This window comes from Zingiber officinale, chromosome 7A (assembly GCF_018446385.1).
Source record: "Zingiber officinale cultivar Zhangliang chromosome 7A, Zo_v1.1, whole genome shotgun sequence".
In the NCBI taxonomy this organism is placed as follows: Eukaryota; Viridiplantae; Streptophyta; class Magnoliopsida; order Zingiberales; family Zingiberaceae; genus Zingiber; species Zingiber officinale.
This window is the reverse complement of record NC_055998.1, coordinates 118,998,864-119,026,529: the sequence shown is the minus strand read 5'-3', so window position 1 is coordinate 119,026,529 and position 27,666 is coordinate 118,998,864. Positions and strand designations below refer to the sequence as shown.

Here is a 27,666-nt window from a genome sequence, read left to right as displayed (position 1 = left end):
TGATGTGTGTCAATCTCCAAAATTAATCGGATATATACATATACAAACAAAATATTTTTTCAACCTTAAAAGAAGGGATGTGATAAATAAAGTAAAAAATGGCAAAAAAATAAAAAGGGCCTCTCTCAGGTTTTAGAATTATCAAAATGAATCTCATTTTAATTTTTTTTATTTATCAAAAAGACACTTAAAATAACCTAACTATCCACCACTACAATATTTCCATTATTATCTCTCTTAGACATATATTTCTTATAGAAATCATGAATCTAGGATGCATTATAATAATTACTATCTCATAATTATTATATAGTTATAGCATCTATAATTTCATAGCTACTATAATTGAACTGCCACATAATTATAGTAGCTACGATTGTGTAGCTATTACAACATAAGAAAAAAATTAAAATAAATTTTTCTAAAATCAAGCCATTATGGGTTCCACCCCGTAACTAGTTGTAGATTTCTGAACAATTTTTGATTTGATATATTATGTATCATGTAATTCAATCCAAGTTAAAAGGATTGACCTTTCAAAGTTTAAAATTTAACATTCACATTGTAACAGTTACTAACTATAGCTACTATTATAACTATATGACAACTTATAGCAACTACGGTTTTATAATTGATATAACGTGAATGTTAAACTCTAAATTTTGAGAAACCATAATTTTTGACTCGGGTTGAATCAAGGGACGTATAATATATCAAATCGAAATTCGTTAAGAGATCTACAACTAATTGTGGGTTGAAATCCGTAACAGCCTGATTTTAACTTAAAAAAGTATAGTTTAAAGTCTTTTCGGAGGTTTTGAACAATTTTAGTTTTAATTTTTTTTTCCTATATTGCAGTAGCTACAAAACTATAGTTACTACAACTGTGTGACAACTCAGTTGTAACAGCTACAATTTATAACTATGTATCAATTTAATTGTAACAACTACGAGACCGTAGCTGCTATAATTATGTAGTAACTATGAGATCGTAGCTAGCTACTCCAATGCATTCCAAGTTCAAGATTTAGACTATATATATATATAAAAGGGAGATAATAATAAGAGCAATATAGTGAAGGATAATTACATTATTTCATAGGAACATGGAACACTCTTTTCGTAAGAGATTATAGTGGATCTCTTTTGAAGATTTGAAAAAAAATGTTATTTTTATTTTTGCTTAAGTAATTAAAAATATATTTATTAAAAGTGGAAGTGATAAAATTAAATTTATATTAATTTATTTTTTTAAAATCCTTTATATCTAACTCAGCTATTATTAGTCTAACCCACTATTGATTCCTCCGTTGGCTCCTTGTGTGGTACCTATATCTGTTGATTAGATTTGTACGCGTTCAATCAATCATAGATAGATTCGCCAAAACATTACTTCACCTTTCTATCTCCCGCAACCAGACACTTTCGGAAATGTTTAGATATTCCCACCTTTTTTTGTCAAATCTTCTCATACCCTTTAATTCGATACCTGTTTACTAGAGGCCACAGATCCGCAAGTAAACATCGCGTCACCTCCACTTCAAATCCAACAATATCCTTATCCCTTACAACTGCAACACGTCTTTCTCTCTTGGCCTCTTCTACTTGGCCACCACCCTTCCTCCCCCCTTCCTCTGCGCTAAACAAGGGAAATAAAGCGGGCGAGCGCCAACTTTAGCACTTGTCTCCGACCACACCAGTGATTCCATAACCCCCCAACTTGGGAGGCTGAATTGACCCCTGACATTCTTCCATACCAATGGGGTCGATCGGTTAGTCAGTAATGATCGGTCGAGTCTGAGGCATCCCCCTTGTGTAGTTCCACACACACGTTAAGTCGTTGAAAGGTTGCAACTTGAGTCGGATTGTGACGGATCTATTTATAATTAATTTGGTGTGTGAAAATTGCAGAGGGTAGTTGTTCGAGAATCTCAACAATAAGTTATTATAATAGACTCCTTTGTATAAAAAATTTAATTTAATATCATATTTGATTTTAATCAAAAAGTTAAGAAAAATATTTTTTTTAATGTCGTTGATTTAAGATATTTATAAAAATTCCTTTGCCTATAATATTGTCAATCATATGATGTAGAACTAAATAGACTTTTAGATTTCTAATTGACTAATAATGAGAAAATAATATGTTGTGAATTTTAAATCCATGAGTAATTAATAAGAATAATTTTTAATAATACGTTCTAGCTAAATCTCAAATTCTAGATATTTGATTGATTAATAAGAAAATTTTTTAATAGTACACCGTAGTTGAGTCTTGAACTCTAGATTTTTAATTGATGAGTCTATTGAAATTACTAATAAAATTTGAAATTATTTTCAATATCAAAACAAAAAAAAAATTAACATAATTTAATTTTAAATTTTATCAGATTAATTGAAACTTAGTTAGTAAATAATTCAGATTTTACTAATGTAGTTAGATTAAGATTAAATCTTAAAATCTTAAAATCGTAAAATCTTAAAATTTTAAATTCTAATTCTAATTCTAAACTTCAAACATAAAATAGTGAATTTTTTATATTTAATAGCTACCAAGAAATTTCTAGGCAACACTTATCTCTAACCACACCGATGATTCTACAACTAGAATTGTCAGGCGAATCAACTCATAGCGGGGTGGATTGGTTCATAGCGGATCAATCATTTAACAGGATGGGACGGGCCAACCCATCAACTTGATGGATTGAAAAATTTCTAACTCAACCTAATTCAAGGCGGGTTACGGATTTGACAGGCCAACCCACGAGCCCATCAAAATTCTTTAAATAAATTTAAAAAATATTTTATATCTTCAATGTTTTATTTCGGAAAAATTTCATCAATCAAATATATCCGTAAACATATATTTTAAATATAAATAGACACAAACGAGTACTTATGTTGGATGAAACGCACTATTTTTATTTTAAAATTATAACAAATAAAGATAATAAATTGATATAAAACTTATCTTACATGTGTTTCTCAATCCACAATTTAACCCAAGCCTGTCGTGGGTCGACCCGCACGAGTGGCGGACCTAAGCGGGTCGACCCGCGACGGACTTGGGTTGATAAAATTCTAATCCAACATGCTTAAATTATTTGGTAGGGCGGGCGAATCTGACAGACCGAACCCAAATTGATGGCTCTATCCACAACGTTCGACTTGGGGAGATCAGATCTTCTAATCCAAAAAAATGGACCAGGGGATGATCTACTCCTAATTACGGTCGGATCGTAATTACGATCTGATCGCAATTGGTTGCGATCTCTTTCTAGATTCACCATCCCCACCAGATTTGGGTCGAAGCGGGCGACCGGAGACCACCCCTGCTCAGTGCTTTGTAACCTGGATACTTGCCCACTTCAAACAACCTCCGGGTGGTTTTCAGTTGTCTGCTCTGACCTAAATTATAACATGATAGAAACGATGAATTTAAAAAGGAATAATAACTAATTACAAGACCAAAATCAGATCGTAATTAAAAATGGACTATCCATCTATTTTTTTTTTTGATCAGAAGATGTGCTCTCCAACTTGGGAGGCTGAATTGACCCATACCGATGGGGGGCGGTCGGTTAGTCACGAACGATGATAGTTCAAGTCGGAGAGATCCCCCTTTCGTAATTCCACACCCGATACGTCGTCGAAAGGTTGCAACTTGAGTCAGGTTGTGACCGATCTACTTGATCTACTTGCAATTTAGTGTGCGGAAATTCTATATAAATTAGTTTTTTTTTTTAAAAAAAAAGTTATAATGCAGGAAAAGGATGTGACTCGATACTAGCGAAAGAGTCCATATAATATGAACTGCAACGCATGCGTTCGCTTTCAGTTCCGTTCGGGATGTCGCGATGGTGGGCGTCACTGTCGCCGCCTCCACTAGCACGAGGACTTCCGGTTCCGAATATACGCTTCGTCGCCGCTTTTAGTTGTGCCTCGGCGCTGGCGGAGGAACTCGCGCTAGCTGTGCCATCGATCGGCCGCATGCATGCCGCGGGCCTCGCCTCGCCTCGCCTTTATCCCCGAGTGGGATGCCTTTCTGCGTCGAGGCGAATGCTCTGCTTCGCGAGGAAACAGGGAGGAAACGACGCGCCCAGTTGGAGGTCGCCGTTGAATAATCTTGGAGCCGAGAATTCAGAAATTTGCTTTGAGGATTTGCAGAGACAGTCGCCTGCTGTCTCTCCGCCACATACTCGCTCCCCGTCGCTTTCTCGAGTGCCTTTTGTCCGTACGTTGCACCGGTTTCCTGATCTTCCGAGGCTCCTCAGTGTTTCCCGGGGATTTCGTATATAATAATCGTGACGGGAGCTTCTTTTGGGACTACAATAGATCATGAGAACCAGGAAAGGCAGTCGATCTGAGGTATACTCTTTTTGGTCTTCTTCGTTCCTTCTTCTTTTTTTTCCTTTTCTAATATTTGTCTTTGAGCAGTCCTTCTGGCCATCCATAGTCGCGAGGAAGTGGCTCAACATCAAGCCCAAGGTTCATGAGTTCAGCGAGGACGAGGTGGAGACCGAGAGCGACGACGACGGTCTGTGCAGACAAATTAAATTCTGAACTCGACAGCAGCTTTGGATCGAGTTTCTTGCCCCTAACCTCAAAATCTTTTTTGTTGTTCAAGATGCAAGAATCTCCGGCGGCTTGGGACGTCCGTTCTTCGAAACAGAGGAAAGGGGAAGTACCAACCACAACAGCAGCGAAGCGTCAGGTTCTTGAACCTTGTCGTGCGGTTTGATCGCATAGCAAAGTGAAATCCGTATCAGTTTCTCCGATTTCCATAGCTTGCTCTCTGAAAAATTCTCCAGGAACAGAAACGAGGGTCTCCTCGACGACGAGGCTTCGGAGAAGAAGATCTGAAACTTTGCGGCTTAATTATATAACGAGCAAAGATTTGAGGCCTGTTTCTGCTATCCAAATGAACTCTTTAAATTTTTCCTTAAACTGAATTTTAGTTTCGATCCATAGGGTGATGATCGGCACATGGAATGTAGCAGGAAGGACTCCTCTGGAAGATCTTCAACTCGATGAATGGCTCGATACTCAAGAGCCTGCTGATTTGTATGTACTTGGGTGAGTAGTCTCTCCATTTTTCTGTGATCGATGAACACGAATTATAAATCTTATGAAGTTTCTTAACATTTCTATTGCAGTTTTCAGGAGGTAGTTCCTTTAAACGCTGGGAACGTGCTCGGAGCAGAGGACAACAGGCCGATCCAAAAATGGGAGGCCATTATAAGAAGAAGCCTGAACAGATCTCTGCAGCCAAAGACAGTCTACAAATGCTACAGCGCTCCTCTCTCCCCATTGTCATCCTCCTCGGCCCCTCCTGGCACATCCCCAACAGCTGCCCATGCCAGGGAGAAACCGAGTCCGCGCTCGAAGAACATCAGCATCATCCATGGCGGGGTCGACTTCGACTGGCCTGAGTACTCACTGGACACCCCTCAGCGACTCCTGGTGCCCGGCAAGAAACTGAGAAGGGTCCTGAGCAGCTCCGCGAGAATCGGACTCGATTGGCTGGACGAGGCTCGAATTCCAGAGCCTCGCGGTTCAGCCGGCGGCGCAGGCATGAAGAGAGTCTGCCACAGTTCAGGGAACCTGGGAATGCTGTGGTCAGAGCAGCAAGCGGCCGCTGACGTCCTCAGCTCACTGAACGACATCTCAGACAGGTCCTCCGAAGAAGAACTGGATAAGTTTGAAGTTGGTGCCGAAGAGAGGCCTTCCAAATCGAGCAACGGATACGTCCGCGTCGTCAGCAAGCAGATGGTCGGCATATACATCTCCGTTTGGGTGCGTCGAACGCTCCGACGGCATGTGAACAATCTGAAGGTTTCTCCGGTGGGTGTCGGGCTTATGGGGTACATGGGAAACAAGGTTGTTTGATTTCTCCTCTCTGGGTCTGATACCGAGAAAGCTAAGCTTGAGGTTTCCTTCCTCCTGATTCGATTAGCTCTAATTTTCATGGTGTAGGGATCTGTTTCTGTAAGCATGACCCTTTTCCAGACGCGAGTGTGCTTCGTGTGTTCTCATCTCACTTCGGGGAACAAGGAGGGGGATCAGCAGAGGAGAAACTCCGATGTTTTCGACATCCTCCAGCGCACACGGTTTCGCTCGGTCGTCGACGCCGATCATCAGCCGCAAACGATACCGTCCCACGAGTAAGAGCTAGCTAGCTAGTTACTCCATCAGTAGGTTTTGATCATGTCTGAGCTTTTGTGAATCGAAACAGTCGAATTTTCTGGTTCGGCGACTTGAATTATCGTCTGAATCTGCCGGACGCTGAGGTAAGAGCGCTGGTAGCAAGAAAAAGCTGGGACGAACTGATGAACTATGATCAGGTACTGCTCCCATCAGTGAATTTTAGCATAATCATGTACGGTTTGATCACTCCATCAGCCATGGCAGCTGAGCAATGAGCTGAGAATCGGCCGCATCTTTGATGGTTGGAAGGAAGGATCGGTGAACTTCCCGCCAACTTACAAATATGAAAGGAATTCCACTAGATACGTGGGAGAAATCGCGAGGGAAGGGGAGAAGAAGAGGTCCCCAGCATGGTATATATACGTCTCTGAAGTCGTAATTAAATATGAGCATGGACTCGAATGATTTATGCTTCTTCTTTTAGGTGTGACAGGATTCTGTGGCTGGGGAAAGGAATCAGACAGGAATCCTACTGGCGATCTGAGCTAAACCTTTCCGATCATCGTCCGGTGAGCTCTGTGTTTCTAGTCGAAGTTGAAGTGTTTGATCAGAGGAAACTCGAGAGAGTGCTGAACTTCGCCGGCGCTGGATTTCTGGCTCAGAACGAGTGACCATGTTCATCAAGCTTTTGAAGTGGAGGTGGTGCAGTTACTGAATGGAGAATGCCGGCATGGATCGTGTTGATTTTAGTGACAAATTAGTCAAAGACAGAATTCTTCGTCTCTTCTTCTTTCTTTCTTTCTTTTCTTTTCTTTTCAAACAATTTCAAAAATGTAAAACAGAATATAATAATACTCTGTGATTTAAAAATAAATTAACAATAAATGGTGTTTTAAAAATAAATTAAAATAGTTGCATATATAGGAAAAATATTTAAAATAAATAAAAAGGAAATTATTGGAATTCTCTCTGTGATTTTTTTTTTAAATAGCTTAAAATGCTCTGTCTCTAATCCACTCCCGGACAAAAATTGCCTCGTCTGGCCGGCCGTTGACCCTGTGTTTTCCGCTCTGATACACCTCCTCCCCACTCTATAAATACCACACTGAACGACACCGGATCCAACGACCGCTCCTTCCCTCGCCTCGCCCCGCTCGAGGTAGAAGAAGCTGAGGCGACGGCGATGGTGACGATGCGCGACGAGGCGTGGGGGTTGCTGCTGCCGCTCGCGGCCCTGGTGGCGGCGATCTGGGTTGCGTGCGGTGGCGCGCGGCGCCTGCATGCGTGGGCGTGGGAGCGCCGGCTCGGGGCCGCGGCTCGCGGCTGCCTGCCGCCGGGAGACATGGGATGGCCGCTCGTCGGGAACATGTGGGCTTTCCTCCGCGCCTTCAAATCCCACGACCCCGATGCCTTCATCGCCTCCTTCCACCGCCGGTCCTCCCTCTGTACCTCTTTCTTCTAACACGTCCCTGTTGCTTTTTTACTTGCCTCTGCTTCCCCAAAATCGAGTTTTTTTATTATTATTATTAATATTTTTTGCTCTTACTTCTTTGGGATCGTTATAGTTTCATTGAATACTTCTTTTTTGTTCCATTTATGGAAGAAAATTTCGGTTTGAATTTCGTGTGTTCCGAAAATTAATGTTTTTCTCTTTCGATTACGTTATTTTCACCTTGTCGATGAATAATTCAATGGAGACGGAGATTGGGATTGCAACAGGAGGGCGATTGGGATTTGGCCTAGGTAATATGAAGAGGAGAGTGTGGGAGGCTATGTAATGTCCGTTTCATGGAAAATGAAAGGTTGACTTCGACAAATTTTGAACTATTACATGGTGAGAGGACTGCCAAATACTGAATAGAAAATAGTTTTAGATTAGTAAAACTCACTTTGTAATGATCAAATTATACCACATTCATGAGTCCTTTCGATTATGCTGATGCCCTATGTCAATGCACGAGGCATCCATGAATAGAAAATAGAACTCTTTCTAGTGTCTACCCCTGTGGACTTTGGTTGTTGTTTGTACAATAGAATTCAACAGCACTAATCCTCACTGCAGGCAGCTTACTTATGAAATTTTGATCGTTGAGATCATCTTGTAAAGTTTTTAGTCATTGCTTTCTGTTAGAAGTTTTTCTAATCTACTAAGGAAGGTTTGTGATTCAGTAAATGAGGATCTCCACCCAAATTTTGTTGTTAAATTTGAGTTGAAATATTTTTCTCCTACTCCTTGATAAATTTATAAAGCATATATTTATTGTACTTTAAATCTTTAGTTAATCTAGTTAACTCAAAAAATCCTTTCTCCTTGGCCACCTACAAGAATTTTAGTCCACAACTTCTTGCTCACAAACATTATTCTGGGATAACGATGTTTTTTTTACTTTGTGGTCATGCTGATGGCACGTTGTCTTCACTGAAGCTGTGGGGCATATTCCATTATGGGCACTAATATTATGGAGTTCCTAGATATGACATGGGACCCAACAAGGATTGGTATCGGCAAATCCCCATGCCACCTTGCTTCAGATCCATCGATGATTTCAATTTCCAACCCGTTTCAGATACAAGCCACTGAATGCTATTAATCAGGTTCTTTATGTGAAAAAAAATTCAGCAAAATCAATCCTTTAAGGCAAAGATTCATTTTAATATGGGGCACAAAGTTACTTCTAAATGGTTTCTGCATTCGAGTCATAACAATCTACATGAAACGTTTGTCAGTTGTCTTCTAAATATATCTTGAACTAGTGACTAAAGTAGAGTTATTTGTTTTTCTTAAATATGTAGTGTTATTTGGATGAATTGAATTGAATTCCCAGGAGCTCTTCAGCTTCTTGTTCTGTGTGCTTTCTTGTTGCTGACAAATTCTCTGTTCGGGATAAAATATTAAATGCAGCCTGTGCAATTCTTGTCCTTCATGGTGGACTGGTGATTGTTCGGTTGTGTAGATGTCTGCATAGGTTCTGGGTTGGAATAATTCTTTTCTGGTTGGATGTCTTTTTCCTTTATGGGGCCTTGGTTTTAATCCACTTCTGTTTGGTTTTACTAAGAGGTTGAATGTGGAGCAGACGTTTATAAGGACAAAGTACAGGAAACGAATTACAGTCAGTCCAACCAAGGTCTTGTTTCTAGTTCGGCCTCTCTTTCCTAGCAGATATTCTACAGTTTCTCTTTCTCAAATTTGTTTGGTTCTTTGCACATTACTGGAAGCTCATTTAATTTTGCTGAAAGGCAAATTTGCTTTTCATCCCAGTTTGCCTTTCGGAACACTGTTTATTGTCCTGACATGTTTTATCATCTTGAGTTTGTAGCATTGACTAGTCTGTGGACCACAAATGAGTCATGGCTTCCCCTTTAATGTTTATCGTATTAAAACTAGTGGCTGGCACCCGACAAATTATCGATAATATAATCATTATCAGAGTTGTTAAGTTGTTTTTGTCTCAATTATTTTGGTTTGGCTGTATGAAGATTATCCTTCTGTTGAGCTTAGCGGTATAACATAGTGGCAAATATAGTGAATAGCAAGGAAAAGTGGAAAATGCTTTCCTTCTGAATTTACTGCTAGAAACTAGCCACAAAAAGGAATGAGAACCTAACATTGTAAGAATCGTTTGTGCGATTTGAATTTATAGCTTGCGATCTCTTCACTGTTAGTATCAATAACTAAGTCATGACACCCTCCGTTTGTTTAATTCTTGGTGCAGATATGGACACACCGGAATATACAAGGCCTTCATGTTTGGAAACCCAACAATCATGGTCACAGCGCCGGAAATCTGCAAACAAATCTTAATGGATGATGATCATTTTGTGCCTGGATGGCCTAAGGCAACAAATGAGCTTATTGGAAAGAAATCATTCATAGCCATCAGTGTAGAAGAACACAAGCGGTTAAGACGACTCACAGCAAATCCTATAAATGGTTATGAAGCACTCAATACCTATCTCCAGTTCATAGAAAATACTGTGTTATCATCTTTGGAAAGGTGGGCCAGTATGGGATCGATAGAGTTCCTTACAGAGCTACGGAGGTTTACATTTAGAATTATTATGAAAATATTTCTCTGCTCAGAAGATGAGATTCTTATGGAATCATTGGAAAGTGTTTACACTAATCTGAATTATGGAATGAGAGCTATGGCTATCAACTTCCCTGGATTTGCTTACCATAGAGCATTGAAGGTAACGACTCTCTGCATGTGACATACATGGTATAATACAATTCCAGTTTTTAGTCACTTGAAAGTATTAAGTTTATAAATAATCTTTGTATGAGAAATCTGTAAATAGCTTTGCATATGTGCATAGAAATCTGTAAAGAGTTTCTTTTACTATTTTTCATGCAATAAAATTGTGTTCTTATTTATCACTGTCTAGAGATTGCCATGAAGGAACTTTTTCTTTTACAGCTACATTCTTGGAGCTAGAATCTCTGTACTAGCTTGGATTTGCCCTTGATTGGTTGAGTGATCTTATTCTTTTAGTTTAAGATAAACACATAGATGATGGCGTGGCTAAAACACCAATTAAGTGCTTATCTTGAAATTATGCTAAGCTGTGTTGAACAAGTTTCATCTGAAAATTTTAGCGACAACTAGAAGAGTGATTTGCTTTCATATTTGAAGGTCTCTATTGCTGATGTTCCAAAACCATTTTATTCCAAATTGTTTCTGCTAGGCTAGAAGAACACTGGTGGCAGTTCTCCAGGGTGTTCTTGATGAAAGAAAGGCTACCAGGACAAAAAGTTTCACTCCAACAAAAAAGGACATGATGGACAGGTTAATGGACATTGAAGATGAAAATGGTAGAAAATTGAGCGATGAAGAGATCATTGATGTGCTAATTATGTACCTCAATGCTGGCCATGAATCGTCCGGGCATATAACCATGTGGGCAACTGTATTTCTTCAAGAAAATCCAGAAATTTTTGAGCAAGCAAAGGTAGCATATGTCTATCAATCACCATTTTTCTAGGCATCTTAATCTGACAGTTCAAAATTATGATACCTTGTAGTTAGAGCAAGAGGAAATTCAAAGAAATATGCCACCTACTCAGAAGGGTCTAACAATGAAGGAGATCAGGAAGATGGAATATCTTTCGAAGGTTTGGGTAGCTTCTATTGCAGAGCTATTAGTATCAGCAATAATGTATTCATGACCTGCCAAAATTTCTAATTCAATTTCAAGCTTCTTAGTGACTTGTGTTTATTTCGAGTCTTGACACCAATTTTTTTTCTTGTTCTGTCTAAAGGTTATAGATGAGACGTTACGCATAGTTAACATCTCATTTGTGTCTTTCCGGCAAGCGACAAAAGACATGTATATCAATGGTACTTATAGGAGCTACTAATCACTAATCATTTGCTCAAACTTGGCCAATGTAGAATAACATGCAACTACAGGTTATTCAATACCGATGGGATGGAAAATTCAGGTTTGGTACAGAAGTGTTAACTTGGATCCTCAATTGTATCCTGACCCTAAGAAGTTCAACCCATCTCGATGGAATGTAAGTAGAAAACTGATTTCCTCCCTCTTCGAATTCTCAGATGTTCATCCTGCAGTTTCCTTTGATCATAAAACATTACTTATTCGCATATCCAGGATTTTATACCGAAAGCCGGAAGCTTTCTTGCCTTTGGAGCAGGAAGCAGGTTGTGCCCGGGAAACGAACTTGCCAAACTAGAGATATCTGTATTCCTTCACCATTTTCTGCTTAAGTATCAGTAAGCTCTTTGATACTTCAATTTGAGTAAGCCAAATATTCTCTCGTTCAAAATGGTATCTGTTGAAAATGTTCCTTCTTGTAAGAGTCATCTTCTTTGCCCACCTGCAGGCTTACAAGGCTAAATCCACACTGCCAAGTTCGATACTTGCCTCATCCTCGGCCCGTCGATAATTGTCTGGCGAAAATCACAAGGATAAAAGATGAATAGTGTAAAGGACATGCTGCTGAGACATCTGAATGTTGCTGCTCTTTATGTACTATGTCAAAGTAAATAAGTTTTAAGGTGGAAAGGTTTACTTTCTTTAGGTTTCAAATCTACCAGTGAAGTTCGAAAGTGAATATATATATATGTTGATGGCCGGGATCAGTGAGATCCACTGCCTTGTATCATTTATCATTTACTAAGAATATAATCGTGTGTTTGATCTCATCATTGAGCCTATCAAAATGAATCAACAGCTAGTCGAATGGGTAGATTGAGCTAACCGAATGAGTAAATTGCACGAACCGGATGACGAATCAAATGAATCGGTTGAACGAGCCGAGAGAGGACTAGATATAGGCCAACCATGTTAGGCAGAGACTGCCCAAGATTTTGATATCCTTAAAGCTAAAATAAATTGGATTATTGATTTCAAAAATGTATTAAGATTAAATTTAAAAATATTCAATGAACTATTAAATTAAGTCAATGCCAACACACCAAATTTTTCTACACATAACATTATAAATCTTAGAATATTCTTAAATTCGTTGACCAAGTTTTCTAGCTCAAATGATTACAATCGTCAACACAAAATCTCCAACAACTTCGGATCTCGATCTACTTCAATTTTTGTGTCTTAATTATTTTTAAATACCGAAAATTGTCCTTCTTTCCTTCTATCAAAGTGTTATATATCTTTCAAAGTAGGAGGTGAAGGCGAGACTATACTAAACTTGAAAAGATAGAGAAAGGAAGCAAGACGATCTCAATATGCATCGATCGGGGAGTACAACACGAGCATCGGAAGAGTTCCACATAAGCATGGCAGCCCAAGCAATGGGAGGCTCGTACTCGGCTGTAGGACTGCGGTCGAGCATTGACATGGACCACCATCTCTCCCCCTACCACCCTCAATCGGAGGTCGAGAAGAAAGAAGTAAATCGAATCAAAGTGGCCGAGAATATGGTTCATATGATTCCCTTTGTCATCCTCCTTTGCACCATTGTACTTTGGTTCTTTTCTCATCCTACAGGCACGCCATGTGTTCCTTTTCTTTCGATTCACTTTAGTCGGTTTACCATCTCTTTATATCGATCTATTTATTTGCTACCTTTCTATCTTCATTTAACAGGGGAGATTCATGTTGTTAGCAAAGACGACACCTTGGTGGCAAAGATCAAGAACACTCCCTTCCATAGCAACACAAATTGGAATGGCTCATCGATGACCATTGGCATCGAGGATCTTGACCCGATCGATGGAATGGATATGAAACACAATTTGAAAATTAAAAGTAGAAAATACTTCAATTAACCATCCAAATAGTTTCTTATTCGAATAAATCGATGGCTTTTACTTTTTCTCAAATCAAGTTAAACAAATTTTGTTTAGTTAACTTTTAGTATTATTTTTTTTTTCTCTTTATCGACTTGAGCTAATCTTTTATTTTTTTTTGATGTATGAGAATTGAGTAGGTTGATACAATTGGATCTACTCTAATTTAATGATTTTATTTATTTATTAAATTTGTGATTCGATAAGAGAGTAAACAAATTAATCTGTATATGGAGTCATGGAGAGATTAAATTTTATAAGTATTTTGATGATTCTAAAGTTTTAAAGGTATCTAATATTTTAATAAATATATTTAGAATTTTAAAGTCGTCCCTCAAACTTCTAGTCATTGACATTCTAAATTTATTTAATAGAATTATGATATAATATTTTAATGATTTGAAAATTTTAAAAGGCATTTAGAGAAAGTGAATTGTAAAATATAATTATATTAAAGTCAAAATTCACTATAAGTTTAGACAATCAATTTAATATGATGTTAAAAGAATGGCAACAATTTATTGGACGAAAGCTGTCACTTTCAAAATTAATTATTTTAAAATAATGATGAAGCTAGAAATTTTATAGCCCTAGATAGATTGAAAGCCTCTGGATTACCTTCTTCTCACACATTATTTATTTATTTTTTTTCCCCTGAATTACCTTTGGGCTAAAGTCTCTAGATTACCTTCATGCTAAAGTCTAGTTGGCAAAAGATGATTATACTTATTTTAATGGCCCCATCAATATGTCTTAAAGTAATAGGTACTTTTAGAATAGTGACTTACGCATGAGAGATGGTAATACCTCATGTACTAGTCACTAGATTTTCTAGAGGACTAATAGGTGGCTTTGTCTTGATTCAAATAATTGGATATTTGGATTTTAAAAAATATCTAAAAAATTATTTTTAACATAAATTTAGATTAAAAAATTTCATAGCAATAAAGCAAAATGGAAATAGGAGATACTAGCAATTGTATATCTTACAAATTGATTATTTTTTAAAAATACCATTATGATTTTATAATTATTAAAATATTTTTATAATTTTTAGACTCTTATGATAGTATTTTGATAATTTAAAGATTTTTAAAAATAAAAGTGGCAAATTTTTCAAGGAGTGCCAAATGAATTTTTTTTACTAAAAGTAGTGGTCGTTCATGACTTTCGTTCGGCTATTCTTCGTCGTCACAAGCTGGCGGAGGAATCGAAGAGCAGCGGTTGGCAAAATCCTCGCCGAGAAGCTTCCTCTGTAGATTTCTCGTTGGCATCGATTTTGGAGGTGACGATCACGCCAAAGAAAAGATTCAATCTTTTTCGAGGAGCAAGGCACGGCAGAGACGTCGAGCAGATAAGTTTTCTCGCTGCTTTGATCCTTTGCGCGAGTGGTTTGTTCTTTTGGCGGAAGCTAGATTTTTGATTGTTTTTAGACGGTCGGAAATGACGCATCTGCTAATTTAGGATGCTATATTACCTTCAGATCTGCGGAGGTTGTGTCAATGGAGCTAGTAAGTTAGGAGAGGCTAGTCCTTTGACGCAGGATTAGGGTTTCACGAACTCATTGTCTTCGTCAATTCTCACTCTTTGTTTAATTATTTGAACGTAGTAAAGAGCAAGTTTGAATCTTGAAACAAGCTAGCATTTTGTTTTAGTAGTAAGCCAAGAAAAGATTCTGTTCCTCCCCCTTTTGAAGAGAAAAGGAAGTGAAGAAAAGAAATAAAGTTAATAACCGCGAATGGGTAAGTCTACTGGCAAAAAGAAGAATTCTGGAGCTCAGTTTAACGGTGTCGATGATGCAAACTCAAGAAATAGCAAATCCAACGAGCATAATCTGGGAGTATTAGAGGAGGATGCAGCAAACTATTTGGGAATGGCACGCAATATGATAGAGGATGGGAACAAATTGTTCCAGAAAAGGGACTACAAAGGATCTCTGCTCAAATATGAAAATGCTGTAAGGCTTCTTCCTAAGAATCACGTCGATACTGCATGCCTGCACAGCAACATTGCTGCTTGTTACATGCAGATGGGCCCTGACTACGACCGAGCAATAGATGAATGTAATCTAGCTCTTAAGGCATCACCCAAATACACTAAAGCTCTATTGAAAAGGGCTAGATGTTATGAAGCCTTGAATAGATTTGATTTGGCTTGTAAAGATGTCACTCTTGTTTTGGAATCAGAGCCTTACAATTTAACAGCCTTAGAGATATCTGAGAGGGTAAGTAAAGCGATGGAGAAGAACAATGTCATGGTGGATGACAGTGCTGTTTTAAAAATCCCAGATATTGGAGTAGTGAAAGAGAGCACCAAGAAGAAGAAGAAAAAGAAGAAGAAAAGGAACCACAAAGTCGAGGAGAATGTGGTTCTCACAGAGGAGAAGCACATTGAAGTTAAGGAAGAACCTATAAAAGTAGTGAAGTTAGTCCTTGCAGAGGATATCAGATGGGCCCAAATACCAGCTAATTGCAGCATATCATATTTGAGGGAAATTGTTCACAAGAAATTTCCAAGCTTGAAAACCTTCCTTATCAAATATAGAGACAAAGAGGGGGATTTGGTGACCATCACCGCAGCTAAGGAACTAGGGTGGGCGGAAGAGTCTGCAGATCCACAAGGTTCTGTCAGATTATATCTTAGTGAAGTTACTCCTGAGCATGAACCATCCCTTGAGGATACGGAAACTTCTTTGAGAGGGCAGGAAAGAATAGGTAATCACAGTGAAGAATTATTGAGCATGGGGAATGACAAGGAAAAGATTTCAACGACATACATTGATGAATGGGTTGTGCAATATGCCCACCTTTTTAAGAAGCATCTGGGTTTCAGTTCTCATTCATCTCCAGATCTTCATGAACTTGGTATGGAGCTCTATTCTGGGGCAATAGAAGATACAGTTACAAGCAAAGAAGCCCAGGAAATATTTAATCTTGCTGAAAGTAATTTTCAGCAAATGGCGGCACTTGCTTTATTTAATTGGGGAAATGTTCTTCTAGCTCGTGCTAGGAAGAAGTTGTTCTTGGCAAAAGATTCATCCAATGGATTAGTTCTTGAAAAGGTAAAAGATGCCTACAACTGGGCTCAGATTGAATATATCAAGGCAGGTAATAAATATGAAGAAGCCTTGAAAATTAGATCTGACTTCTATGAAGGACATATCGCCCTTGGTCAACAACAGTTTGAGCTAGCAAGACTTACATGGTATCATGCTCTTGGGAGCAAGGTAGATTTTGCTGTTTGGCCTTCAGCAAAACTCTTTGAGTTATTAAAAAACGCCGAGGATAATGTTGGACAGGGGTTAAAGATGTGGGAGGATAATCCAGAAAACCAGTGGCCCAATAAACTGACTAAACCTAGAGGGGAAAAGGTCCTCTCAGAGAAGATGGTACTGGGTGGTAATTTCAAAGAGCTCTCAATCAGTGATGCAACCAAACTGGCCACCAATGTAAAGTCTCAGGTAAACATACTATGGGGAACTATACTCTATGAGCGGTCTATGGTGGAATTCAAATTAGGCATTCCCATTTGGGAAGAATCTCTCATGAAGGCAGTAGAAAAATTGAAGCTTGCAGGAGTTTCCCCTATTGAGGTTATTGATTTTGTCAAAATGCACTGTGCCAATGGAATTCCCCATGAAGGTAAAAGAGATTTCTGGTTCATATGGCACATCACTTGCGTAATTAATTTAAACCCCTCAAATATGCAACATCTATTCTAAATCATTACCTCCTTACATTTGAATGGATCAGTTCATTTAGATATGATGCTGGGATACTACTTTCATTGATACAAATTGTTGAAATGCAATTTTCCTTGTTCTGCATTTTTATGAATTCTGCAAAACAACCCATCAAGGTATTGCTTTTCTCATTGAAATTTTACATGCCACCACGTGGACTCCTAGACGAACACTTTTCTAATCATGTATTTAAATTTTGTATTGAAGCCAAGTTCAACTGAATGTCGAATTTTCGCTGTTGCCCACGGTAGTTAGTAACACTCAGATCAGCTCCAGGTGTTGGTGCCGTAAAGACACTAGTGCACTAACAAGGATCTACTGATGATCTTCGTTTTGAACTATTAATGCAGACAATATTGTCACATTATTTTGTTGTTGAACAACAGCCTTTGTGCATACTCTCCAAGTGCTAATATATGCAAACACAGTCATTGGATGGGAGTTGCACAGAAGCCCAGACGTGCCATTGGCTTAACCATTTTGCATGAGAATGTTTAATTCTAATTGTTCAATAAATATAGTCCGCATTCCATTAACAAAGAACTCCTCAGAATTTGTAATTTGAGTCCTCATGTGCTTTTTTTATTGCCAAGTTGTTAGACCTCTAAATGTACCTCACTACTCAGATGCCTCATGGAACACAAAAACTCCCAAGTACACTTGACAAAATAATGTTTTAATCAATATCAATGTATCAATGCATGCTATGATTGGAAAATAATGTCAGCGCTGTGTGTTTTTACTGGATTACAGGGTTGGCCTTCATGATTGATGAGATAGTTCAGGCATCAAATGAACTATATGATCCTAACATGTGGATGAGTAGCGTCTCATCTCTTCGTCTCTATCCATTATTTCACCAAAAGGTTTATCTTGCACCAGATCATGAAAAGTGTATGATAATCAATACCAGCAGAAGTCAGACCGCATGAAGCTTCCTACACAAGGGAGGTGACTATAGACTTTCTTTTTTTCTTCACTTTTTAATTTTCCTTAGTTAAGTTTATTTATTTATTTATTTACAGATATATTGAAATTGTTAGATTAGTAAGTGTTGTTTAAGTCTTGAACATATTGAATTCTAATTCAGATCAACTCTCAAATGCTCATCTGTCAAAATGGTTTATTTATTTCATGTTGGGTGAATTTATACAAAAGCTTGGGTTATCTCAAATTATTTCAACTTTGTATTTCTAGAAATTCAGATCAATTCCCTAAGATCATGTGTTGGGTGTAACAGAAACTCTCAATTGACTATTGCATTATGAGAACAAGAGATACTCTTACAAATTGACACTCTACAATTACTCTGATATTGTTTGAAGAGCTGAGTTCTTGTTCTTAGTCGGAAATTAGTTTGTCTGGTTGAATGACACTTAAATGGAATTAACCTGTACTGACATATATGAAAGGTAATAACTTTACTATTACGGGATTATTTTTTCTTTAAAATATTAGAAATTATTATAACCGATTCAGAAGAATGCAATTCAGAAGTATGGTAACGAATATATAATTTTCTAAAATTCTATTGGGCATGCAATTGGGCAATCTAAAAACATTCCAGAGTGTTTAAAGATTTTATGAATTTTTCTAACATTATTTTCCAAAAAATGCAGCAGAAATTACTAAAATGTTTTGACGGAATTAGTTAATGAAACTCTATCAATTTAAGTTCTAATTACTAGGGTAAATCGTTGTTAGAATAAATTATTATAATAAGTAATTTGTTAAAAAAATTATTAATTAGATTTCTGTTAATTAGAAATTATTTTTGTTGGCAATATATAATCGCTATAAATAGTATTTGCTTTTGACAAATTAAATAAAGTAATAATTTATTTCTTTATATATCTTTTATATCTTCTCCAATTTCACAGACCTCGCCCCTCTCTCAACTGCAACGTCTAAAGAAAACACAAAACTTCAACATGGATGATGATGCTCACGATTGGTCATTGCTTCCTCTTCCCGCTGAGCAATTGATGACTAACGTACCTTTTTATCTTTACCTTCAATAATGAACTCGTTGGGATGATGGATTTTATCTTTTATTACCATTATTCTTCTTTCAAATTTTCTCCCATGCCTCCGCTCCATGGCATGTGTTATGCTGGCTCTAATGTCAGTTGAGTTGCCTTTGCTGATTTAGCTTTTAACATTAGCCTCATTCAAGTTTTCTCCCGTGTCAGATAATGAGCATTGCTCCTCATTCAAGTTTTCTCCCGTGTCAGATAATGAGCATTGCTCTAATGTCAGATAATGAGCATTGCTCCTCATTCAAGTTTTCTCCCGTGCCTCCACTCTATGGCATGTGTTATGCTGGATCTAATGGTAGTTGGGTTGCCATTGTTGATTTAGCTTTTAAGACCAGCCTCTTGAATCCTCTTACTGCTGCCCAAATTCATCTCCCTTCTTTCCTTCCCCTTCCTCGTGTCGAACCTTTACCTAATTGCGGCGGTTACCTATGCCATAATACTGATCATTCAAATTCTTACTTTTTTGAATTTGAAACTTGCCGTGACTATTTCATAAAGAAAGTCGTTTTCTCCTCAAATCCAACCCCCCAAAATCACACGGCAATGGTTATTCGTCACGAATATCCAACAGCCTACACTAAAGCAGGGATGTCTAAGTGGATAAGTCTAGACTTCCCCGTGCTCGATATTATCTATCACGACGGATTGTTTTACATTCTAAGATGTGTTTCAGAGGTTGTTGCGTTCGACCTAAGTGGAGATAATCCGGTCAAAAGAGTTATCATTGATCTATTCAATAGTGATATTGAACTCTCTGACTCCTTCTTGTCGAGAAGCTATGTACATCAGGATAAGTATTTAGCATTCTCGAGCACCGGCGAACTATTCCTAATTATGAGATGTAATATTTATACAGATGATTCGACAAAGTTTGAGACGGAAGGATTTATGATTTTGAAGTATAATTGTGAGGGCAGTTCCTGTTGGGATGAAGTTAGATGTTTGGAAAATCGATCTCTTTTTATAGGCATGAACAATGCCTATTTATTATCGATTGAAGGTTTTAGTGGGCTCAGAGCTAATTGCATCTACTTCACCGACACTTTTGAGGGAATAAACTGCAATATTGTTACGGGTAGAGCAAATCCGGATTGAGCTTTGTTGTATGCCGTATGGCAAACTGCTGCCTCCGCCAATTTGGTTCGTGCCATCCATCGAGAGTTATGAATGATGATGATGATCATGTGTAATCTTTCTCTCTTTTTTTTTTAATATATAAAAGAGAAAAACAATGTAGAGTGAAAAATCTTATAATGTTTATTTTTATTTTATTTGTAAATAAGGAAATGTCTCAATAACAGCAAGCTAAGGTTGCAAGCTCATGGCCAATTCAGGGCTGCGAGCTTGTGAGATCCCAGCCAAGCCACAATATATCGTGAGATCCCAACTAGGTAGCGAATATTTGATCATGAGCTCAGTGTTAATGACAAAGAGGGAGGGAAGGAAATCCTATTCCACCCAATTTTGGAGGTTGAAAAATCAATCAAAATCAATTTAAAAATTAATTTTTAAAAATTTAGATTAAATAAATAAAATCATATCTCAACTCTCATACAATATATATATATATAATATTATAAATAGATCATTAATCTTTTGAAGGTTAATAGAATGAGTGAATTGATTTGATTAGACAATCAGATCTATTTTTATTAAAGATTGAAATAGAGAGCCATTTTGATTTTTTTAGTGGGACCAATGACGTCTCTATTGGAGGTGAATAGCAATTTCAATTTTCTTCTATCGTTATTTATTGTGCTCGTTTACAAGAGTTATAAGTAGTGGAAAATACAAATCAAATACATAACAATATAAACATAAAAGATAAACCGTTGGGTTTAAAATCTTTGGTTCCTACTCGATGACTTACTGTACTATATATCTTTTTTCTCGCTGGATACCTTATGGAGACGAAGAAATCCTTTACAGTTCACCCTGTTCTTTACCCACGGCACAAACAAGAAAACAAGAATAAAGATGAAAAATAAAAGACAATGTAAATAACAATTTACACAAATAAATCTCACTTTCCATCGTCGTTGATTGCTTTTGGATTGCCTTGAGATGTGTGAAAATGGAGCATCACTTGTCTCTAAAGCACCTACGGTGAAAACCTCCACGAAGCCTCTCACTTACTCTATTGGATTTGCACCTACAGAATGACTCTTACTAATTCTAGTTGACCATTAACAATAGATTCTTATTGTTCATAAGTTGATTGATGCGCCAACAGTCTTGAGTGTCGCAGCTGATTTAGAAATCTTGTGTCTTGGTACAATTGACCTCTGATCTAAGTTAACCTTAAGTGAGATTTTAATATTTGATTAATATGTTAATTGGTTGAGTGAAATGCATGTCAAATAGGTTAAGATTGACTAAATACTTGACAGTCGATCAATATGTTAAATTGGGTGAGCAAAAAATTAAGTAGGTCAAAATTGACCGGATACTTGACAAGATATGAAAAGTCAAAGTGGGGCACGGTCAACCAGACACTTGGCGGTCAGAAGTATATTATGGAGTTAGCACGAGACGAAAAGTTCAAGTGAGTCACAGTTGACCCAATACTTAGTGATCAGAAGTCCAACAAATAATTAATTGACAAGAGAAAAGTTCAAGTGAGTCGCGACTAACCAGACACTTACAAGTCAGAAATTTAATAGGGAGATGACATGAGGTGTGAAGTCCCAATAAGTCAAGGTTAACAAGATGTCAGACAATGATGAAGTCCCAGTAAATCAAGGTTGATTAGATGCTAGGCAATGAAAAAGTACTGACAGGTCAAAGTTGATTGGATGCTATGCAACAAGGAAGTCCTGACAGGTTAAGATTGGCAGGATGCTAGGCAACAGGAAGTCTTAGCATGTTAAAGTTGACCGGATGTCAGTAAAAGAAGTCCTAGTATATTGAGGTCAATTAGATATAGGACAAGACAAGAATTCAGCTTTAGTAAAACTAAAATAGGAGTATTAGTCAATTAATATGGTGCATCAATTGATTAATAGACAAAAACTCCCACAACCTAAAAAAAATATATATATAGTTGCTATAGTAGTGCTATAGTGTTGCTATAGTAATGGTGTAGTACCATGAACCATGTTTTGCTACAGTAGCAACTGACTGATGAAATTGTAGCAGTGTATAGAAGTTTCAAAATTGACTTATCTATTCGACTGTGTTTAGACATGTAGAGAGTTTGAGGGGGTGAATAACTTCTTCCGCTTCTTTAAATTTGATTGGTAGTTGAAAACTTAAAGCAATTCTAACACCTTGATTTTATTTGATATCTATCTCCTTGAGGTGACTAATCCAAGAATCCACTCCTCAGACTCACAGCTCCACTATGAATATCTCATTCTTGAAAACTTTCCAAAGTCCGAGAAGCCTCATACAAGCTCGAAACAAGAATGCAACAAGAACAAAGAAGTAATTGGCGTAAAGGAGTGTTCCTTAAAATCTTTGTGAAACCCCTTTTCTATTGTTACTTCGATGCCTCCTAATCGATTAGGCATATCCATAATCGATTGTCATGTCAAACAACCATTCAAAAAACTATAGAACGACTCTTTTTTGAATGCCTAATCAATTGGTGATCCATATCAATTGATTAGGAAGTCTCTAATTGATTTCCCTAATCGATTCAAAGGCTCTATGCTGTTCTGAAAAGACCCTCAATCGATTACTCTAATCGATTGATTTATTCTTAATCTATTGCCCAATCAATTCCAACACCTTCTATGTTGTTGCGACAAAGCTCCCAATTGATTACCCTAATCGATTCATCCCTTTCTGTGCTTCACGAAAACAACTCCTAATTGATTAGGCGATCAACCTAATCGATTAGAACAGTTCCCAATCAATTAGGCAATTGGTCTAATTGATTCAAACATCTTCTATTCACGAGACACACTGCTCAATCGATTACTCTAATCGATTACTTTAGTTTAATCGATTACTCAACCCTAACTCCTTTTAATCCGAGTTTTATGATTTTTTTGCCCAAACCTCAGTCAACCTTGATCTATTGGGACTTACATACCAAGTGTCTGGTCAACTTTTGACCCACTTGGACTTTCCATCTCGTGCCAACTCCTGTTGGACATTTGATCATGAAGTGTCAGGTCAACCTTTGACCCACTTGGACTTTTCTCCTTGCCTAGCTCTGCTATGACTTCCACTGCCTAGTTCCCAACTAGGTCTTCACTGTCTAGCCTCACTAGGACTTCAGTTGCTTAGTTCCCAACTAGGTCTTTACTGTCTAACCCAGCTAGTTCTTAACTAGATCTTCACTGTCTAGCTTCGTTAGGATTTCCATTGCCTAGCTCCCAACTATTGGGACCTTTGTGCCCGCTAGAGGGGGGATGAATAGCGTTTTGTCGCACACTTGTGCTTGCTTCGTCTTGATATGCAGCGGAAAATAAAATACAAACACACTACAATGCTAACACCTAGGGTTTACTTGGTATCCACCTCAAGATGAGGTGACTAATCCAAGGATCCACACACGATGCTATCTCCACTAATAACAACTCCTTCTTCGTCGCAGCCGGAGGCAGAGAAGCCTCGTACAAACTCAGACTACAACACAACACTTCCACAAGAAGAAGAAAGACAAATACAAATGAATACACTCTTCCTCTAGCTTACTTGTTGCTTGTAGTAGCCTCTTGAACCTTGGGGATGCAACCCAAGAGCCTTAAAGAATTGGCTATGAAGATCTGGAGAAATCGCTATGAAAATCGAAGAGGAATCGCAGGAAAGAACGCAACGTTCTGGCGAAGAAAACGCTCCGCCCAAGCTTTAAACAATGCTCCCAATCGATCGAATTTATTCCCAATCGATTGCCACGTCAACACCGCTCCATCTCAACCGTCCATCACCTGCATCCTGCGCAACGGTCACTTCCCAATTGATCGACCGATCGATTGGGACTTCCTGAATCGATCACCCGATCGATTCAAAACCTTTCTGTGCGCTCGCATCCGCGTGAGAACTTCTGCTGCCCAATCGATCGACTAGCCTGGACTTGACTCAAACTCAAGTCCAAAGTCCTAAACCCAACTTCCGGTCAACCATGACCTGTTGGGTCTCCATGCCTAGCATTTGGCCACACCCGAGCAACCTTGAACTAGCCTTCTAGTCTCTTCCATCAGCCTTACGTCCCTCGGATATCTCTCCATCCTTCACGCCTTACCTTCAGGAGCTTTCTTTGGCCTCATCCTAGTTGTCGGGTCTTCCTTGCCAAGTCTGTAACGACCCGGCCCTATTGGCCCATTTGGCGGCGTCTCATGTCGTCGACCGTCGGCCCTTATGTCGTCAGCCCATTTGGCGACCTCTAATGTCGTCGACCGATGACCCTTGGCCGTGCCGTTACTCACTAGGTCTTTCCACCCCTGGTCAGTGGATTTTTGCCTCCCCCAGGATTCGAATTCTAAACCTCCAGGCTTAAGTATTAGAGTTTATGAATCTTGGTTACCAGGATTCATAAACTCTAATACTTAAGCCTGAAGGTTTAGAGTTCGAATCCTAGGGGAGGCAAAAATCCACTGACTAGGGGTGGAAAGTCCTAGTGAGTAACGGCACGACTAAGGGTCGTCGGTCGCCAAATGGGCCGACGACATAAGGACCGACGGTCGACGATCGGGTCGTTACAATAAAAAGGTGTCTTTTTATTGTAACGACCCGACCCTCTTGGCCCATTTGGCGGCCCATTTGGCGACCTCTCATGTCGTCGACCGTCGGCCTTTATGTCATCAGCCCATTTGGCAACCTCTAATGTCGTCGACCGACGACCCTTACTAGGACTTTCCACCCCTGGCAGTGGATTTTTGCCTCCCCCAGGATTCGAACTCTAAACCTCCAGGCTTAAGTATTAGAGTTTATGAATCCTGGTAACCAAGTGAGATCATCTCACTTGGTTACCAGGATTCATAAACTCTAGTACTTAAGCCTGGAGGTCTAGAGTTCGAATCCCGGGGGAGGCAAAAATCCACTGCCAGGGGTGGAAAGTCCTAGTGAGTAACGGCACGGCCAAAGGGTCGTCGGTCGACGACATAAGGGCCGCCAGTTGGGCCGCCACAAGGGTCGCTCAAGAAGCCAAAGGGTCGGGTCGTTACAATAAAAGGCGCCTTTTTATTGTAACGACCCGACCCTCTTGGCCTATATGGCGGCCCATTTGGCGACCTCTCATGTCGTCGACCGTCGACCCTTATGTCGTCAGCCCATTTGGTGACCTCTAATGTCGACGACCCTTGGCCGTGTCGTTACTCACTAGGACTTTCCACCCTGGTCAGTGGATTTTTCCCTCCCCCAGGATTCGAACTCTAAACCTCCAGGCTTAAGTATTAGAGCTTATGATCTCACTTGATTACCATGATTCATAAACTCTAATACTTAAGCCTGGAGGTTTAGAGTTCGAATCCTGGGGGAGGCAAAAATCCACTGACCAGGGGTGGAAAGTCCTAGTGAGTAACGGCACGGCCAAGGGTCGACGACATTAGAGGTTGCCAAATGGGCTGATGACATAAGGGCTGACGGTCGACGACATGAGAGGTCGCCAAATGGGCCAAGAGGGTCGGGTCGTTACAATAAAAGGCGCCGTTTTATTGTAACGACCCGACCCTTTGGCCTCTTGGGCGGCCCTTGTGGCGGCCCAACTGGCGGCCCTTATGTCGTCGGTCCATTTGGTGACCTCTCATGTCGTCGACCGACGACCCTTTGGCCGTGTCGTTACTCACTAGGACTTTCCACCCCTGCAGTGGATTTTTTGCCTCCCCCGGGATTCGAACTCTAGACCTCCAGGCTTAAGTACTAGAGTTTATGAATCCTGGTAACCAAGTGAGATCACCAAATGGGCCGACGACATAAGGGCCGCCACAAGGGCCGCCCAAGAGGCCAAAGGGCCGGGTCGTTACAATTAAAAACCCGACCCTCTTGGCCCATTTGGCGGCCCATTTGGTGACCTCTAATGTCGTCGACCGACGACCCTTGGTCGCGTCGTTACTCACTAGGACTTTCCACCCCTGGTTAGTGGATTTTTGCTTCCCCCAGGATTCGAACTCTAAACCTCCAGGCTTAAGTATTAGAGTTTATGATCTCACTTGGTTACCAGGATTCATAAACTCTAATACTTAAGCCTGGAGGTTTAGAGTTCGAATCCCGGGCGAGGCAAAAATCCACTGCCAGGGGTGGAAAGTCCTAGTGAGTAACGACATGCGACGGTCGACGACATGAGAGGTCGCCAAATGGGCCGCCAAATGGGCCAAGAGGGTCGGGTTTTTTATTGTAATGACCCGGCCCTTTGGCCTCTTGGGTGGCCCTTGTGGCGGCCCAACTGGCGGCCCTTATGTCGTCAGCCTATTTGGCGACCTCTCATGTCATCGACGGACGACCCTTTGGTCGTGTCGTTACTCATTAGGACTTTCCACCCCTGGTAGTGGATTTTTGCCTCCCCCGGGATTCGAACTCTAGACCTCCAGGCTTAAGTACTAGAGTTTATGAATCCTGGTAACCAAGTGAGATCATCTCACTTGGTTACCAGGATTCATAAACTCTAGTACTTAAGTCTGGAGGTCTAGAGTTCGAATCCCGGGGAAGGCAAAAATCCACTGCCAGGGGTGGAAAGTCCTAGTGAGTAACGACACGGCCAAAGGGTCGTCGGTCGACGACATGAGAGGTCGCCAAATGGGCCGACGACATAAGGGCCGCCAGTTAGGCCGCCACAAGAGCCGCCCAAGAGGCCAAAGGGCCGGGTCGTTACAAAGTCATACCAGGACTTACCTTGCCAAGACCACATGCTTGGACTTACACCCTTTGCCAAGATCACACTTGGATTTTCTAATTGCCTGGCTCCTCACCAGGACTTTCTCCTTTGCCAAGATCACACTTGGACTTTCCAACTGCCTGGCTCCTCACCAGGACTTTCCACTTGTCTGGCTCCTCATCAGGACTTTCCAATTGTCTGACTCCTCATCAGGACTTTCTCCTGCCTAGTTCCTCATTAGGACTTTCCCGTTGCTTGGATCTTCACCAGGTCTTTCCCTTACCTAGCTCCTCACTAAGACTTTCCCGATGCCTAACATCCAGTTAGGACTTTCCCAGTCAAGTCTCCTATCAACCTTGACCTACTTGACTTGTATTCTCATCAACCTGGTCAATCCTTTGACCATCTCCATAACCGGACGACTGCTCCAGCAATCTCCTTATATTGTCAAACCTCAAAACTCAAATCCTGACTCAAGCTTGACTCAACTCAAGCTTAGTCAAACTGGTCAACCTTGACCTAGGGAAATTACCCCAACAATTTCTCCCTTTTTGATGTTTGACAATACCTCTAAGTTAGGCTAAATCTCATAGCCTTAACCTCTTCTTTATCACAAGGCTAAATCCCATAGCCTTAATCGCTTCTTTACACCAAGGCTAAATCTCATAGCCTTAATCTCTTCTTTATCACAAGGCTAAA

The 27,666-nt window shown here is 39.6% G+C and overlaps 3 protein-coding genes across 7 annotated transcripts; all 3 read left to right on the top strand.

The window, feature by feature from the left end:
• Positions 1 to 3,846: 3,846 nt before the first annotated feature.
• Positions 3,847 to 7,021, top strand: LOC122002202 (type I inositol polyphosphate 5-phosphatase 2-like). 2 transcript variants are annotated; one of them, XM_042557287.1, is made up of 10 exons: positions 3,847 to 4,368; positions 4,438 to 4,537; positions 4,628 to 4,714; positions 4,812 to 4,902; positions 4,972 to 5,076; positions 5,157 to 5,880; positions 5,977 to 6,164; positions 6,236 to 6,344; positions 6,412 to 6,560; positions 6,632 to 7,021. In XM_042557287.1, exons 1-10 carry the CDS (start codon positions 4,339 to 4,341, stop codon positions 6,816 to 6,818), a joined length of 1,770 nt encoding a protein of 589 aa, XP_042413221.1. In that variant the 5' UTR covers positions 3,847 to 4,338; the 3' UTR covers positions 6,819 to 7,021. The 2 variants fall into 2 exon arrangements, with proteins under 2 accessions (XP_042413221.1, XP_042413222.1); XM_042557288.1 differs by having other exon boundaries at positions 3,942 to 4,368; positions 6,641 to 7,021.
• A 155-nt stretch (positions 7,022 to 7,176) lies between these two features.
• Positions 7,177 to 12,314, top strand: LOC122002203 (ent-kaurenoic acid oxidase-like). 4 transcript variants are annotated; one of them, XM_042557290.1, is made up of 8 exons: positions 7,177 to 7,581; positions 9,861 to 10,338; positions 10,834 to 11,097; positions 11,171 to 11,260; positions 11,408 to 11,486; positions 11,559 to 11,665; positions 11,761 to 11,908; positions 11,993 to 12,314. In XM_042557290.1, exons 1-7 carry the CDS (start codon positions 7,331 to 7,333, stop codon positions 11,884 to 11,886), a joined length of 1,395 nt encoding a protein of 464 aa, XP_042413224.1. In that variant the 5' UTR covers positions 7,177 to 7,330; the 3' UTR covers positions 11,887 to 11,908; positions 11,993 to 12,314. The 4 variants fall into 4 exon arrangements, with proteins under 4 accessions (XP_042413224.1, XP_042413223.1, XP_042413226.1 ...); XM_042557289.1 differs by having other exon boundaries at positions 7,178 to 7,581; positions 11,761 to 11,882; XM_042557292.1 differs by having other exon boundaries at positions 7,206 to 9,756; positions 11,761 to 11,882.
• A 2,272-nt stretch (positions 12,315 to 14,586) lies between these two features.
• LOC122002201 (protein PHOX1-like) lies at positions 14,587 to 18,338 on the top strand. Its single transcript, XM_042557286.1, has 2 exons — positions 14,587 to 17,065; positions 17,920 to 18,338. Exons 1-2 carry the CDS (start codon positions 15,163 to 15,165, stop codon positions 18,096 to 18,098), a joined length of 2,082 nt encoding a protein of 693 aa, XP_042413220.1. The 5' UTR covers positions 14,587 to 15,162; the 3' UTR covers positions 18,099 to 18,338.
• Positions 18,339 to 27,666: the final 9,328 nt, after the last annotated feature.